This window comes from Aquarana catesbeiana, linkage group LG13, assembly GCF_042186555.1.
Source record: "Aquarana catesbeiana isolate 2022-GZ linkage group LG13, ASM4218655v1, whole genome shotgun sequence".
Classification (NCBI taxonomy): Eukaryota; Metazoa; Chordata; class Amphibia; order Anura; family Ranidae; genus Aquarana; species Aquarana catesbeiana.
In genome coordinates this window covers 204131641-204148730 of record NC_133336.1, presented here as the reverse complement: position 1 = coordinate 204148730, position 17090 = coordinate 204131641, and the positions used below count along the sequence as shown (strand labels likewise).

General features: G+C 42.6%; 1 protein-coding gene across 2 annotated transcripts in view; it reads left to right on the top strand.

The window, feature by feature from the left end:
- Window positions 1-17090, top strand: part of LOC141117739 (NACHT, LRR and PYD domains-containing protein 3-like) — a 498266-nt gene that overhangs the window by 452254 nt on the left and 28922 nt on the right. For both annotated transcript variants that reach the window (XM_073610753.1, XM_073610752.1), the window contains exons 7-8: window positions 6385-6549; window positions 13339-13503. In XM_073610753.1, coding sequence (XP_073466854.1) covers window positions 6385-6549; window positions 13339-13503 — 330 coding nt within the window. The remainder of the gene's footprint in view (window positions 1-6384; window positions 6550-13338; window positions 13504-17090) is intronic.

Below are 17090 nucleotides of genomic sequence, written 5' to 3'. Positions count from 1 at the left end.
AATTATTGCTCTCACTCTACCGGTCGCGGCGATACCTCACATGTGTGGTTTGACTACCGTGTTCATATGCGGGCGCTACTCACGTATGCGTTCGCTTCTGCGTGCGAGCTCGTCGGGACAGGGCGCTTTAAAATTTTTTTTTTTTTTTTATTATTTATTTTATTTTATTTTTTCACTGTTTTAAAAAAAAAAAAAATTTGGATCACTTTTATTCCTATTACAAGGAATGTAAACATCCCTTGTAATAGAAAAAAGCATGACAGGTCCTCTTAAATATGAGATCTGGGGTCAAAAAGTCCTCAGATCTCATATTTAGACTAAAATGCAAAAAAAAAAAAAAAAAAAAAAAAAGTCGTTTAAAAAAATGACATTTAAAAAATTTGTGCCTTTAAGAGAGTGGGCGGAGCCATCGTTATGACGCCGCTCCGGCCGTCACATGGTATGGAGACGGGTGGGCGCCATCTTGGCCTCACTCGTCTCTATACCGAAGCACTGACAGGACCCGATCTCCTCCGCCGTTACCGACGGCTCCGGTAAGCGGCGGAGGGTGCGGGAGAGCGGCGGGAGGGGGGGTGGCACCTCTCCCGCCGCCGATAACGGTGATCTCGCGGCGAACCCACCGCTGAGACCACCATTATCTTGTAGAGAATCGCTCACTGTAAAGATGGATATCTCGGTTGTGGCAGGAGCTGCTGCCGTTACCGAGATATCCATCTTCAAAAAAATGACGTATATATACAGTTTGCGGGGCTGAAGTGGTTAAAAGTCTCACAAATGTGGTATCGCCATACTCGGGAGTAATAGCAGAATGTGTTTTGGGGTGTAATTTGTGGTATGCATATGCTGTGTGTGAGAAATAACCTGCTAATATGACAATTTTGTGAAAAAAAAACAAGAAAAAAAAACCTTGATTTTGCAAAGAATTGTGAGAAAAAATTACAACTTCAAAAAACTCACCATGCATCTTTCTAAATACCTTGGAATGTCTTCTTTCCAAAAAGGGGTCATTTGGGGGGTATTTGTACTTTTCTGGCATGTTAGGGTCTCAAGAAATGAGATGGGCCGTCAGTAATTCAGGTGTGATCAATTTTCATATATTGGTACCATAGCTTGTGGATGCTATAACTTTCACAAAGACCAAATAATATACACTAATTTGGGTTATTTTTACAAAAGATATGTAATGGTATAAATTTTGGCCAAAATATATGAAGAAAATGTACTAATTTGCAAAATTTTATAACAGAAACGAAGAAAAACACATTTTTTTACCGATTTTTCGGTCTTTTTTCTTTTATAGTGCAAAAAATAAAGAACCCAGCGGTGATTAAATACCACCAAAAGAAAGCTATATTTGTGTGAAAAAAGGACAAAAACTTCATATAGATACAGTGTTGCATGACTGAGTAATTGTCATTCAAAATGTGAGAGCACCAAAAGCTGAAAATTGGTCTGGTTGTTAAGGGGGTTTAAGTGCCCAGTGGTCAAGTGGTTAATATCCATACCAGACCTGAAGGGCCTGGTATGGAATTTAGGGGGACCCCCACGTCATTTTTTTTTTAAACTTTGGTTCGGGGTTCCCCTGTGGGGAATTCCCATGCCGTTTTTATCAATGAACTTCTATGTGTATTGTCGGACTGGCAATGCATTAATAGCCGCGAGTAGTTTTAAATTACTTTTTTTCCTTTGAAATGTCATTTTGCTGTCAGACTGTTCTAAACACGGTAAACATGTGCCCCTTTACAGGCATACTATAGACACCCCCCAGGTACGAAATTTAAAGGGATATTACACTTTTATTGTTTCACTTTAAGCATTATTAAAATCACTGCTCCCGAAAAAACGGCCATTTTTAAAACCTTTTTTTGCATTGATCCATGTCCCCTGGGGCAGGACCCAGGTCAATAACTTGCATATAAGCCTTTAAAATTAGCACTTTTGATTATTCATGTTCGTGTCCCATAGACTTTAACGGTGTTCGCGTGTTCGAACAAACTTTTTTCCTGTTCGCATGTTCTGGTGCGAACCGAACAGGGGGGTGTTCGGCTCATCCCTACTACTGACAGGCAGGCAGGTGTTTTTACAGTATTTACAGCTACTTAAAGAAAATTGCTGGTGTTCTTCTGATCCTATTAGTCCTATTAGCTACAGTATTTACAGTTAGTGTAGTGCGTGCTCTGCACAGTGTGCACCTAAAGCTACCTGAAGACAATTGCTGTTGTTCTGCTCCTATTAATACCACAGGCAGGCAGCTACAGTATTTACAGTTATGGCCCATACACACGGTCAGACATTGATCGTACATTCTGACAACAAAATCCTAGGATTTTTTCCGACGGATGTTGGCTCAAACTTGTCTTGCATACACACGGTCACACAAAGTTGTCGGAAAATCCGATCGGTCTGAACGCAGTGACGTAAAACACGTATGTCAGGACTATAAACGGGGCAGTAGCCAATAGCTTTTGTCTCTTAATTTATTCTGAGCATGCGTGGCACTTTGTGCGTCGGATTTGTGTACACACGACAGGAATTTCCGACAACGGATTTTGTTGTCGGAAAATTTTATAGCAAGCTCTCAAGCTTTGTGTGTCGGAAATTCCTATGGAAAATGTGTGATGAGCCTTACGGTCAGAATTTCCGACAACGAGGTCCTATCACACATTTTCCATCGGAAAATCCTATCATGTGTACAGGGCATTAGTGTACTGTGTCCTCTGCACAGTGTGCACCTAAAGCTACCTGAAGAAAATTAGTGGTGTTCTTCTGTTCCTATTAATACCATAGGCAGGCAGCTACAGTATTTACAGTTAGTGTAGTGCGTCCTCTGCAGTGTGCACCTAAAGCTACCTGGAGAAAATTGCTGTTGTTCTGCTCCTATTAATACCACAGGCAGGCAGCTACAGTATTTACAGTTAGTGTACTGTGTCCTCTGCACAGTGTGCATCTAAAGCTACCTGAAGAAAATTAGTGGTGTTCTTCTGATCCTATTAATGCCACAGACAGGCAGCTACAGTATTTTCAGTTAGTGTAGTGTGTCCTCTGCACAGTGTGCACCTAAAGCTACCTGGAGACAATTGCTGTTGATCTGCTCCTATTAATACCACAGGCAGGCAGCTACAGTATTTACAGTTAGTGTACTGTGTCCTCTGCACAGTGTGCACCTAAAGCTACCTGAATAAAATTGGTGGTGTTCTACTGATCCTATTAATACCACAGGCAGGCAGCTACAGTATTTACAGTTGGTGTACTGTGTCCTCTGCACAGTGTGCACCTAAAGCTACCTGAAGAAAATTAGTGGTGTTCTTCTGATCCTATTAATACCACAGGCAGACAGCTACAGTATTTACAATTAGTGTACTGTGTCCTCTGCACAGTATGCACCTAAAGCTACCTGAAGACAATTGCTGTTGTTATGATCTTGATCGTTTTTATTTTTTTAAAGCAGTGTTCCGGCCGAATGTATACTTTTTAAATAAAAATACTCCTATAATACACAAGCTTAATGTATTCTAGTAAAGTTAGTCTGTTTTGTTAGTTTATAGCATTAGTTTGTTATTTTATAAACTTCCAGCAGGCCGTGGCCATCTTAAGTGTGGGCATCTGAAGCCAGACTGTATTTCTTCCTGGATCTCATCCTTGTAGATCTCGCACATGCTCAGTGCAGCACAAGCAGCGTGATAGGTTTCAGGTCAGGTTTCCATAGCTACGGCAGTGTCAGAGGAAGTTACTGCCCCTTAGCTATGCAAACCTCTCCTTCCCACCTCCCTCCAGGAAATAAATTACAATTGCATTATTTCTTGCATTGCCTACCTGAAAATGGCGTAGACCAAGTAAAAATGAATTTCTATGACATCACATCACCCCGAGAAAATTGCATCATAACACCCGCACAAATCGCATCACAACACCCCCACAAATCATATCACAACACCCCCACAAATGGCATAACATCGCTCCCTGCAAAGCACATCACAACACCACCCACAAATCACATCACATGGCCCCCTGCAAATTGCTTCACAATATCCCCCACAAATGGCATCACATCACTCCCCGCAATTCGCATCACAACACCCCCCGCAAATCGCATCACATTGCCCCCAGCAAAGTGTATCATAACACCCATCACATGCCCCCATCAAAACTGCCCCATCATATTGCCACCATCAAAACTGCCCCATCAAAATTTCCCCATCAGAATTGCCCCATCAAAACTGCCCCCATCGAAACTGGCCATCATATTGCCACCATCAGAATTGCCCCATCAAAACTGCCCCATTAAAACTGCCCCAATCAAAACTGCCCCTATTAAAATTGCCCCCATCAAAACTGCCCCCATCAAAACTTCCCCCATCATATTGCCACCATCAGAATTGCCCCATCAAAACTGCCCCATCATGTTGCCCCCATCAAAACTGCCCCATCAAAATTGACCCCATCAGAATTACCCCATCAAAACTGCCCCCATCAAAACTGCCCCATCATATTGCCACCATCAAAACTGCCCCATCAAAATTGCTCCCATCAGAATTGCCCCATCAAAACTTCCCCCATCAAAACTGCCCCATCATATTGACACCATCAGAATTGCCCCATAAAAACTGCCCCATCATATTGCCCCCATCAAAACTACCCCATCAAAACTGCCCCATCAAAATTGCCCCATCAAAACCGCCCCCATCAAGACTGCCCCATCATATTGCCTCATCAAAACTGCCCTGTCATATTCCTCTATTATAAATCAGTACATGGTGTGTCTGTCCCCTCCCCCGGGCTCTGTATGTAATCAGAGCTGAGATGCTCCAGCCACCTCCCCCACCGCCCATCACTGTAAATGAGAAGCTTTGGTAACCATGGCAACAAAAGCGATGCTACGGCCCAGCGATGCTTATTGTCTTCTGGGATTGATGACAAATATCTCCCAGGAGGCATTGCAGAGAGGGGAGGAAATGCTGGGCCGCGGCCGAGGACAGGAAGTGCCGACTACTATACAGTATATAACAGTGAGTTTAAGGGAAAAATATGCCAATTCTTTATCAGCACACACAGCGGATTTGGAGGGAAATTACTTTAAAATATGGGTGGAGCTCCACTTTAAGGTCCCGTTGTCACCGGCCCACTAGGCACGAAAAGCTCAGCTAAAGCACCGCAAAAATGACCAGCGATTTAGGGCTGTTTTATCGGCTCTGCAATGTGAAAGGGGTCTTACTACACAAGTCACTGTATGGTGATTGGAGATGGAAGTAGTGGTGAATGGCTTGTAGGAAATCTGCTTTTACACATTTATGAACTTTCTCTTGATATTTGTAATTTTATGAGATAACTTTGTTGCTCTTCATGTTTATGTATTTTTGTACATTATATGTTATATAGATTGAAGTAGCTGTGAATAGATTGCAGGAGATCTGCCCTTCCTCACATGTATGAAAGTATTTTTGTAGTGAATGGAATTGTTATATCTGATCCCTATTGGTGGAATTATCACATCTAGTATAATATGGAAGACTGCAGCACTAGTATATAACATTCACACAATATAAATGTGACAATATAACAATAAAAGTGAGACTCCTCATCACAAAACTCCCTATAAGTGTATATATAACAATGGTATGGAGACTATTTCACTGATAACTAATGAAGAGAATTTATAATCAGCAGATATAAAATTAGTGCAGCAATATTAGTACAACATTTTCAAAAAAGTTCCAAATAAAGAACGGTAATAATAAAATCTTCTCCACACCATAAGATCAAATCCTCCACCATGATGTTCTAAGGAAATCCCAAAGTACAATGGTGTCACTTTTAGTCAATGAAGTTTCCACAACATGAGTGAGACTTCTGTGACCATCAAAGTGAATCTCCACAACTGAATCCAAGACTTAGCAGAAGGTTGGAGGTGAAAGCCTAGAGGTCAGTGTGAGTGTGTATGGTCCAATCCCCATACAGGAATAATGAATGGATCACACCACCTCATCCACTTCTCATGTCGCATTTAGTAATTGGGATCCACAAAAAGAGAAATCCTCCAATAGTGTAGATGATCGATCGTCTTTTATAAAGTGATCTCATATTAATGATTCCAATAAAGAGAAATGAGTTCCATTCATGTAGAGCAGTGTTTCTCAACTCCAGTCCTCAAGGCGCAACCAACAGGTCATGTTTTCAGGTTTTCCCTCAGATGAAACAGCTGTGGTAATTACTAAGGCAGTGAAACTGATCAAATCACATGTGCAAAATAGTGGAAATCCTGAAAACATGACCTGTTGGTGCGCCTTGAGGACTGGAGTTGAGAAACACTGATGTAGAGAATAGTTACATTCATTCCTGGGGGAGAAATTCATTTTCTTCTGGTAACATTCTTCTCTTCTTCTACAGATTGTATGATAATCACCTGACAGACAGTTCCTGCCCCCACCTGGCATCTGGAATAAGAAATAACCAGACACTGAGGGCACTGGGCCTGTCTGGGAACAATCTGGAGGGTCCTCAATTCAGGGATCTGATGGAAGCTCTGACAACAAGCCAGATAGAGAAATTACTGTGAGTATAACAGGACTAACTGAGACAATAATATTCTGGGACAGTTTTATATCTAAACCACATAAATAATATAGAAATATGAAAATGTCATCACTTTCCATCTTTAGACTCCATAAGGCTCCATGCACACTGGGCTTAAAAAATGTCAGTTCCCTTGGCAGAAAAACACTTTCATATAGAGATTTTATTGTACAAAGTTTAGACGAGTTTAGGAGAGTTTTGCATTTTTTCTGCCAGAAAGCTCCAATCAGAAACATGAACCAGAAGTTTTTTTTTCCTGCCTCTAAACATTGAGCTCAAAGTATGTCTTGGAACATGGAGCTGCTTCTACAGGCAGAATACAAAACTCCTATAGTAGCAGCAATGTATCAAGCCAGTGTGCATGGAGCCTAAATATCCAATACTGGACTATTACACTAGATTACCAAAAGTATTGGGACACCTGCCTTTACACACACATGAACTTTAATGGCATCCCAGTCTTAGTCTGTAGGGTTCAATATGGAGTTGGCCCACCCTTTTCAGCTATAACAGCTTCATTTCTTCTGGGAATGCTGTCCACAAGGTTTAGGAGTGTGTCTATGGGAATGTTTGACCATTCTTCCAGAAGCACATTTGTGAGGTCAGGCACTAATGTTGGATGAGAAGGTCTGGCTCGCAGACTCTGCTCTAATTCATCCCAAAGGTGTCCTATCGGGTTGAGGTCAGGACTCTGTGCAGGCCAGTCAAGTTCCTCCACCCCAAACTCCCTCATCCATGTTTTTATGAACCTTGCTTTGTGCACTGGTACACAGTCATTTTAGAACAGGAAGGAGCCGTCCCCAAACTGTTCCCACAAAGTTGAGAGAATGAAATTGTCCAAAATGTCTTGGTATGCTGATGCCTTAAGAGTTCCCTTCACTGGAATTAAGAGGCCAAATCCAACCCCTGAAAAACACCCCCCACACCATAATCCCCCCTCCCCCCACACCATAACCCCCCCTCCCCCCACTCCATAATACCCCCCCACACCATAATCGCCCCTCCAACAAATGATTTGCCAGTGCACAAAGCAAGGTCCATAAAGACATAGATGAGTGAGTTTGGGGTGGAGGAACTTGACTGGCCTGCACAGAGACCTGACCTCAACCCGATAGAACATCTTTGGTATTATTTAGAGTGGAGACTGCAAGCCAGGCCTTCTAATCCAACATGATCGTTAGTATGGTGCGTTTGACAGCCAATTCCGATTTTTCGTCCGACAAAAGCTGGATGTGCAGGCTATAAAATTTTTATCGTACATGAACTCAGCATCTGATTTTTGTTTAATCCAAAATAAATTGTGAGAGCAAGACTATGCATGCTAAGAAACAAAAGAATACATACAAAACTATTCAACACATCACGTCACTTCTGAAGTTGTATTCTGTCAGAAGGGAATTTTCATATGGAGAGTAACCTCTTCACTTTCGATATGAGACTAGCATGCCACAAAAAAATGGATGAACGGTCATCCAAAAATCTGATCGTGTGTACGAGGATTAAGACTGAGATGCCATTAAAGTTCATGTGCTTGTAAAGGCAGGCGTCACAATACTTTTGGTAATATAGTGTATGTCTAAACTACATAAACCTAATAATAATGGAGATATATTTCATCTCCTGGTTGTCTTTATATATCACCAATATCAGACAGTTCTCTAAAGCTGGATATAAAAATATAAAACATTTAATATCTGCACTAAACAACATGAACAACTTTGTGCAAATCGAATGAATGAAAACCAGCCGCCAGCAGGAAGTCTGATATAGAAGTACAAATAGTATAATATAATTCTATGTATAGAGCCCTACACTTAGTGATAAAATGTGTGATGAGACAAATGAGAAATCTGCAATCTACAATGTGTCCGAATACCAAGACTTCTCATGTAGATGTGATAACTCCACCAATACTGATCAATAATACAAATTCACAGCTACTTCAATCTGTATCACATATAATGTGCAAAAATACAATATCACCCGAGGTGTCCAGACAATGGCCGCAATCACATTACATAGAAAAGGAAAAGCCTCCATGTCACTGCCTGGACTCCATCATACACGGCTGCAGTCCGGAGCGGTGTGTGCTCTGAGTTCTGTGTATACTCGTGTATATGATGGACGTGTACAATCTGTGATTCTATATATATTTAAGGATTATGCACTATGGAGGCTTTTTCTTTTCTATGTAATGTTATTGCGGCCATTGTCTGGATATCTCGGGTGATATTGGAGATACTACCTGGAGGTCTGACATTCCGTGGCACAGTCTGTTCTCATCGGAAGCCGGCTTGAGCGGAGTGGCGCTGCTGGAAGGATATAAACAAGCCTGTCTGGGCCTTGTGGGGACAAACCTTTTGGTAAGTGACCTGTTTGCTCACCGGTGTGGGGGAGGTTGATTGAAGTTGCTGCAAAGAGGTGGAAGTTGATCAGCATTGATTTAATCCATCTGGATGAATCTCTGGTATTTCTGTTAGACCCCCTTCACACTGAGGCAGTTTTCAGACATTTCAGTGCCAGAAATATTGCCTGAAAACTGCCTCCCATTTATTTGTATGAGTTCTTTCACACTCGGGCGGTGCGCTTGTGGGACATTAGAAAAAGTCCTGCAAGCAGCATCTTTGGGGCGGGTTATGAGCATTATAAATAGCGCTCCCAAAATGCCCCTACCCATTGAAATGAATGGGCAGCACTTCCAAGCACTTTGAACGCGCCGCAAAACTGGTCTTTTTTCTTTTTTTAAAGCTGTGTTCTGGCCGAATGTATACTTTTTAAATAAAAATAGCCCTATAATACACAAGCTTAATGTATTCTAGTAAAGTTAGTCTGTAAACTAAGGTCCGTTTTGTTAGATTATAGCATTAGTTTGTTATTTTATAAACTTCCAGCAGGCCGTGGCCATCTTAAGTGTGGGCATCTGAAGCCAGACTGTATTTCTTCCTGGATCTCATCCTTGTAGATCTCGCACATGCTCAGTGCAGCACAAGCAGCGTGATAGGTTTCAGGTCAGGTTTCCATAGCTACGGCAGTGTCAGAGGAAGTTACTGCCCCTTAGCTATGCAAACCTCTCCTCCCCTCCTCCCTCCAGGAATAAGTAAATAAATTACAATTGCATTATTTCTTGCATTGCCTACCTGCAAATGGCGTAGAGCAAGTAAAGATGAATTTCTATGACATCACATCGTTCTGAGAAAATTGCATCACAACAACCCCCGCAAATCGCATCACAACACCCCAGCAAATCGCATCACATAGCCCCCACAAATCGCATCACAACACCCCCTGCAAATCGCATCATACAGCTCCCCACGAATCACATCACAACACCCCCCGCAAATTGCATCACAACACCCTCACAAATCGCATCACATAGCCCCCCGCAAATCGCATCACAACACCCCCCACAAATGGCTTCACATCGCTCCCTGCAAATTGTATCACAACACTCCCCGAAAAAATCGCATCACATTGCCCCCAGCAAATCACATCATACAGCTCCCCTAAATCGCATCACAACACCCCCCGAAAATTGCATCACAACACCCCCACAAATCGCATCACATAGCCCCCCACAAATCGTATCACAACACCCCCACAAATGGCATCACATCGCTCCCTGCAAATCACATCACAACACCCCCCGCAAATCGCATCACATAGCCCCCTGCAAATTGCTTCACAACATCCCCCGCAAATGGCATTACATCACTCCCCGCAATTCGCATCACAACACCCCCCACAAATCGCATCACATTGCCCCCAGCAAAGCATATCATAACACCCATCACATGCCCCCATCAAAACTGCCCCATCATATTGCCACCATCAAAACTGCCCCATCAAAATTGCCCACATCAGAATTGCCCCATCAAAACTGCCACCATCAGAACTGCCCATCATATTGCCACCATCATATTGCCACCATCAAAACTGCCCCATCAAAATTGCCCACATCAGAATTGCCCCATCAAAACTGCCACCATCAGAACTGCCCATCATATTGCCACCATCAAAATTGCCCCATCAGAATTGCCCCATCAAAACTTCCCCCATCATATTGCCACCATCAGAATTGCCCCATCAAAACTGCCCCATCATATTGCCCCATCAAAACTGCCCCATCAAAATTGACCCCATCAAAACTGCCCCATCATATTGCCACCATCAAAACTGCCCCATCAAAATTGCACCCATCAGAATTGCCCCATCAAAACTATCCCCCGTCAAAACTGCCCCATCATATTGACACCATCAGAATTGCCCCATAAAAACTGCCCCATCATATTGCCTCCATCAAAACTACCCCATCAAAACTGCCTCCATCAAAACTGCTCCATCATATTACCACCATCAAAACTGCCCCATTATATTGCCCCATCAAAACTGCCCCCATCAAAATTGCCCACATCAAAACTGCCCCATCAGAATTGCCCCACCAAAACTACCCCATCATATTGCCATCATCAAGACTGCCCCAACAAAATTGCCCCCATCAGAATTGCCCCATCAAAACTGCCCTATGATATTGCCACCATCAAAACTGCCCCATCAAAATTGCCCCCATCAGAATTGCCCCATCAAAACTGCCCCATCATATTGCCACCATCAGAATTGCCCCATCAAAACTGCCCCATCATATTGCCCCCATCAAAACTGTCCCCATCAAAACTGCCCCATCATATTGCCACCATCAAAACTGCCCCATCAAAATTGCCCCATCAGAATTGCCCCATCAGAATTGCCCCATCAGAATTGCCCCACCAAAACTACCCCATCATATTGCCACCATCAAAACTGCCCCATCAAAATTGCCCCCATCAGAATTGCCCCATCAAAACTGCCCCATCATATTGCCACCATCAGAATTGCCCCATCATATTGCCCCCATCAAAACTGCCCCCATCAGAAATACCCCATCAAAACTGTCCCCATCAAAACTGCCCCATCATATTGCCACTATCAAAACTGCCTCATCAAAATTGCCCCATCAGAATTGCCCCATCAAAACTTCCCCCATCAAAACTGCCCCATCAAAATTGCCCCATCAAAACTGCTCCATCATATTGCCACCATCAAAACTGCCCCATCAGAATCGCCCCACCAAAACTACCCCATCATATTGCCATCATCAAGACTGCCCCATCAAAACTGCCCCCATCAAAACTGCCCCATCATATTGCTACCATCAAAACTGTCCCATCAAAACTGCCCCATCATATTGCTACCATCAAAACTGCCCCATCAAAATTGCTTCCATCAGAACTGCCCCATCAAAACTGCCCCATCATACTGCCACCATCATATTCCTCTATTATAAATCAGTACATGGTGTGTCTGTCCCCTCCCCCGGGCTCTGTATGTCATCAGAGCTGAGATGCTCCAGCCACCTCCCCCACCTCCCATCACTGTGTATGAGAAGCTTTGGTAACCATGGCAACAAAAGCGATGCTACGGCCCAGCGATGCTTATTGTCTCCTGGGATTGATGACAAATATCTCCCAGGAGGCATTGCAGAGGGGGGAGGAAATGCTGGGCCGCGGCCGAGGACAGGAAGTGCCGACTACTATACAGTATATAAAAGTGAGTTTAAGGGGAAAATAGGCCAATTCTTTATCAGCACACACAGCGGATTTGGAGGGAAATGACTTTAAAATATGGGTGGAGCTCCACTTTAAGGTCCCGTTGTCACCGGCCCACTAGGGCACGAAAAGCGCAGCTAAAGCACCGCAAAAATGACCAGCAATTTAGGGCTGTTTTATCGGCTCTGCAGTGTGAAAGGGGTCTTACTACACAAGTCACTGTATGGTGATTGGAGATGGAAGTAGTGGTGAATGGCTTGTAGGAAATCTGCTTTTACACATTTATGAACTTTCTCTTGATATTTGTAATTTTATAAGATAACTTTGTTGCTCTTCATGTTTATGTATTTTTGTACATTATATGTTATATAGATTGAAGTATCTGTGAATAGATTGGAGGAGATCTGCCCTTCCTCACATGTATGAAAGTATTTTTGTAGTGAATGGAATTGTTATATCTGATCACTATTGGTGGAATTATCACATCTAGTATAATATGGAAGACTGCAGCACTAGTATATAACATTCACACAATATAAATGTGACAATATAACAATAAAAGTGAGACTCCTCATCACAAAACTCCCTATAAGTGTATATATAACAATGGTATGGAGACTATTTCACTGATAACTAATGAAGAGAATTCATAATCAGCAGATATAAAATTAGTGCAGCAATATTAGTACAACATTTTCAAAAAAGTTCCAAATAAAGAACGGTAATAATAAAATCTTCTCCACACCATAAGATCAAATCCTCCACCATGATGTTCAAAGGAAATCTCAAAGTACAATGGTGTCACTTTTAGTCAATGAAGTTTCCACAACATGAGTGAGACTTCTGTGACCATCAAAGTGAATCCCCACAACTGAATCCAAGACTTAGCAGAAGGTTGGAGGTGAAAGCCTAGAGGTCAGTGTGAGTGTGTATGGTCCAATCCCCATACAGGAATAATGAATGGATCACACCACCTCATCCACTTCTCATGTCACATTTAGTAATTGGGGTCCACAAAAAGAGAAATCCTCCAATAGTGTAGATGATCGATCGTCTTTTATAAAGTGATCTCATATTAATGATTCCAATAAAGAGAAATGAGTTCCATTCATGTAGAGAATAGTTACATTCATTCCTGGGGGAGAAATTCATTTTCTTCTGGTAACATTCTTCTCTTCTTCTACAGATTGTCCTCTAATCACCTGACAGACAGTTCCTGCCCCCACCTGGCATCTGGAATAAGAAATAACCAGACACTGAGGGCACTGAGCCTGTCTGAGAACAATCTGGAGGGTCCTCAATTCAGGGATCTGATGGAAGCTCTGACAACAAGCCGGATAGAGAAATTACTGTGAGTATAACAGGACTGACTGAGACAATAATATTCTGGGACAGTTTTATATCTAAACCACATAAATAATATAGAAATAGGAAAATGTCATCACTTTCCATCTTTAGACTCCATAAGGCTCCATGCACACTGGGCTTAAAAAATGTCAGTTCCCTTGGCAGAAAAACACTTTCATATAGAGATTTTATTGTACAAAGTTTAGATGAGTTTAGGAGAGTTTTGCATTTTTTCTGCCAGAAAGCTCCAATCAGAAACATGAACCAGAAGTTTTTTTTTCCTGCCTCTAAACATTGAGCTCAAAGTATGTCTTGGAACATGGAGCTGCTTCTACAGGCAGAATACAAAACTCCTATAGTAGCAGCAATGTATCAAGCCAGTGTGCATGGAGCCTAAGTATCCAATACTGGACTATTACACTAGATTACCAAAAGTATTGGGACACCTGCCTTTACACACACATGAACTTTAATGGCATCCCAGTCTTAGTCTGTAGGGTTCAATATGGAGTTGGCCCACCCTTTTCAGCTATAACAGCTTAATTTCTTCTGGGAATGCTGTCCACAAGGTTTAGGAGTGTGTCTATGGGAATGTTTGACCATTCTTCCAGAAGCACATTTGTGAGGTCAGGCACTAATGTTGGATGAGAAGGTCTGGCTCGCAGACTCTGCTCTAATTCATCCCAAAGGTGTCCTATCGGGTTGAGGTCAGGACTCTGTGCAGGCCAGTCAAGTTCCTCCACCCCAAACTCCCTCATCCATGTTTTTATGAACCTTGCTTTGTGCACTGGTACACAGTCATTTTAGAACAGGAAGGAGCCATCCCCAAACTGTTCCCACAAAGTTGAGAGAATGAAATTGTCCAAAATGTCTTGGTATGCTGATGCCTTAAGAGTTCCCTTCACTGGAATTAAGAGGCCAAATCCAACCCCTGAAAAACACCCCCCACACCATAATCCCCCCTCCCCCCACACCATAATCCCCCCTCCCCCACTCCATAATACCCCCCCACACCATAATCGCCCCTCCAACAAATGATTTGCCAGTGCACAAAGCAAGGTCCATAAACACATAGATGAGTGATTTTGGGGTGGAGGAACTTGACTGGCCTGCACAGAGACCTGACCTCAACCCGATAGAACATCTTTGGTATTATTTAGAGTGGAGACTGCAAGCCAGGCCTTCTAATCCAACATGATCGTTAGTATGGTGCGTTTGACAGCCAATTCCGATTTTTCGTCCGACAAAAGCTGGATGTGCAGGCTATAAAATTTTTATCGTACATGAACTCAGCATCTGATTTTTGTTTAATCCAAAATAAATTGTGAGAGCAAGACTATGCATGCTAAGAAACAAAAGAATACATACAAAACTATTCAACACATCACGTCACTTCTGAAGTTGTATTCTGTCAGAAGGGAATTTTCATATGGAGAGTAACCTCTTCACTTTCGATATGAGACTAGCATGCCACAAAAAAATGGATGAACGGTCATCCAAAAATCTGATTGTGTGTACGAGGATTAAGACTGAGATGCCATTAAAGTTCATGTGCTTGTAAAGGCAGGCGGCGTCACAATACTTTTGGTAATATAGTGTATGTCTAAACTACATAAACCTAATAATAATGGAGATATATTTCATCTCCTGGTTGTCTTTATATATCACCAATATCAGACAGTTCTCTAAAGCTGGATATAAAAATATAAAACATTTAATATCTGCACTAAAAAACATGAACAACTTTGTGCAAATCGAATGAATGAAAACCAGCCGCCAGCAGGAAGTCTGATATAGAAGTACAAATAGTATAATATAATTCTATGTATAGAGCCCTACACTTAGTGATAAAATGTGTGATGAGACAAATGAGAAATCTGCAACCTACAATGTGTCCGAATACCAACACTTCTAATGTAGATGTGATAACTCCACCAATAGTGATCAATAAAACAAATTCACAGCTACTTCAATCTGTATAACATATAATGTGCAAAAATACAATATCACCCGAGGTGTCCAGACAATGGCCGCAATCACATTACATAGAAAAGAAAAAGCCTCCATGTCACTGCCTGGACTCCATCATACACGGCTGCAGTCCGGAGCGGTGTGTGCTCTGAGTTCTGTGTATACTCGTGTATATGATGGAAGTGTACAATCTGTGATTCTATATATATTTTAGGATTATGCACTATGGAGGCTTTTTCTTTTCTATGTAATGTGATTGCGGCCATTGTCTGGATACCTCGGGTGATATTGGAGATACTACCTGGAGGTCTGACATTCCGTGGCACAGTCTGTTCTCATCGGAAGCCGGCTTGAGCGGAGTGGCGCTGCTGGAAGGATATAAACAAGCGTGTCTGGGCCTTGTGGGGACAAACCTTTTGGTAAGTGACCTGTTTGCTCACCGGTGTGGGGGAGGTTGATTGAAGTTGCTGCAAAGAGGTGGAAGTTGATCAGCATTGATTTAATCCATCTGGATGAATCTCTGGTATTTCTGTTAGACCCCTTCACACTGAGGCAGTTTTCAGACATTTCAGTGCCAGAAATATTGCCTGAAAACTGTCTCCCATTTATTTGTATGAGGGCTTTCACACTCGGGCGGTGCGCTTGTGGGACATTAGAAAAAGTCCTGCAAGCAGCATCTTTGGGGCGGGTTATGAGCATTATAAATAGCGCTCCCAAAACGCCCCTACCCATTGAAATGAATGGGCAGCACTTCCAAGCACTTTGAACGCGCCGCAAAACTGGTCTTTTTTCTTTTTTTAAAGCTGTGTTCTGGCCGAATGTATACTTTTTAAATAAAAATAGCCCTATAATACACAAGCTTAATGTATTCTAGTAAAGTTAGTCTGTAAACTAAGGTCCGTTTTGTTAGATTATAGCATTAGTTTGTTATTTTATAAACTTCCAGCAGGCCGTGGCCATCTTAAGTGTGGGCATCTGAAGCCAGACTGTATTTCTTTCTGGATCTCATCCTTGTAGATCTCGCACATGCTCAGTGCAGCACAAGCAGCGTGATAGGTTTCAGGTCAGGTTTCCATAGCTACGGCAGTGTCAGAGGAAGTTACTGCCCCTTAGCTATGCAAACCTCTCCTCCCCTCCTCCCTCCAGGAATAAGTAAATAAATTACAATTGCATTATTTCTTGCATTGCCTACCTGCAAATGGCGTAGAGCAAGTAAAGATGAATTTCTATGACATCACATCGTCCTGAGAAAATTGCATCACAACAACCCCCGCAAATCGCATCACAACACCCCAGCAAATCGCATCACATAGCCCCCACAAATCGCATCACAACACCCCCTGCAAATCGCATCATACAGCTCCCCACGAATCACATCACAACACCCCCCGCAAATTGCATCACAACACCCTCACAAATCGCATCACATAGCCCCCCGCAAATCGCATCACAACACCCCCCACAAATGGCTTCACATCGCTCCCTGCAAATTGTATCACAACACTCCCCGAAAAAATCGCATCACATTGCCCCCAGCAAATCACATCATACAGCTCCCCTAAATCGCATCACAACACCCCCCGAAAATTGCATCACAACACCCCCACAAATCGCATCACA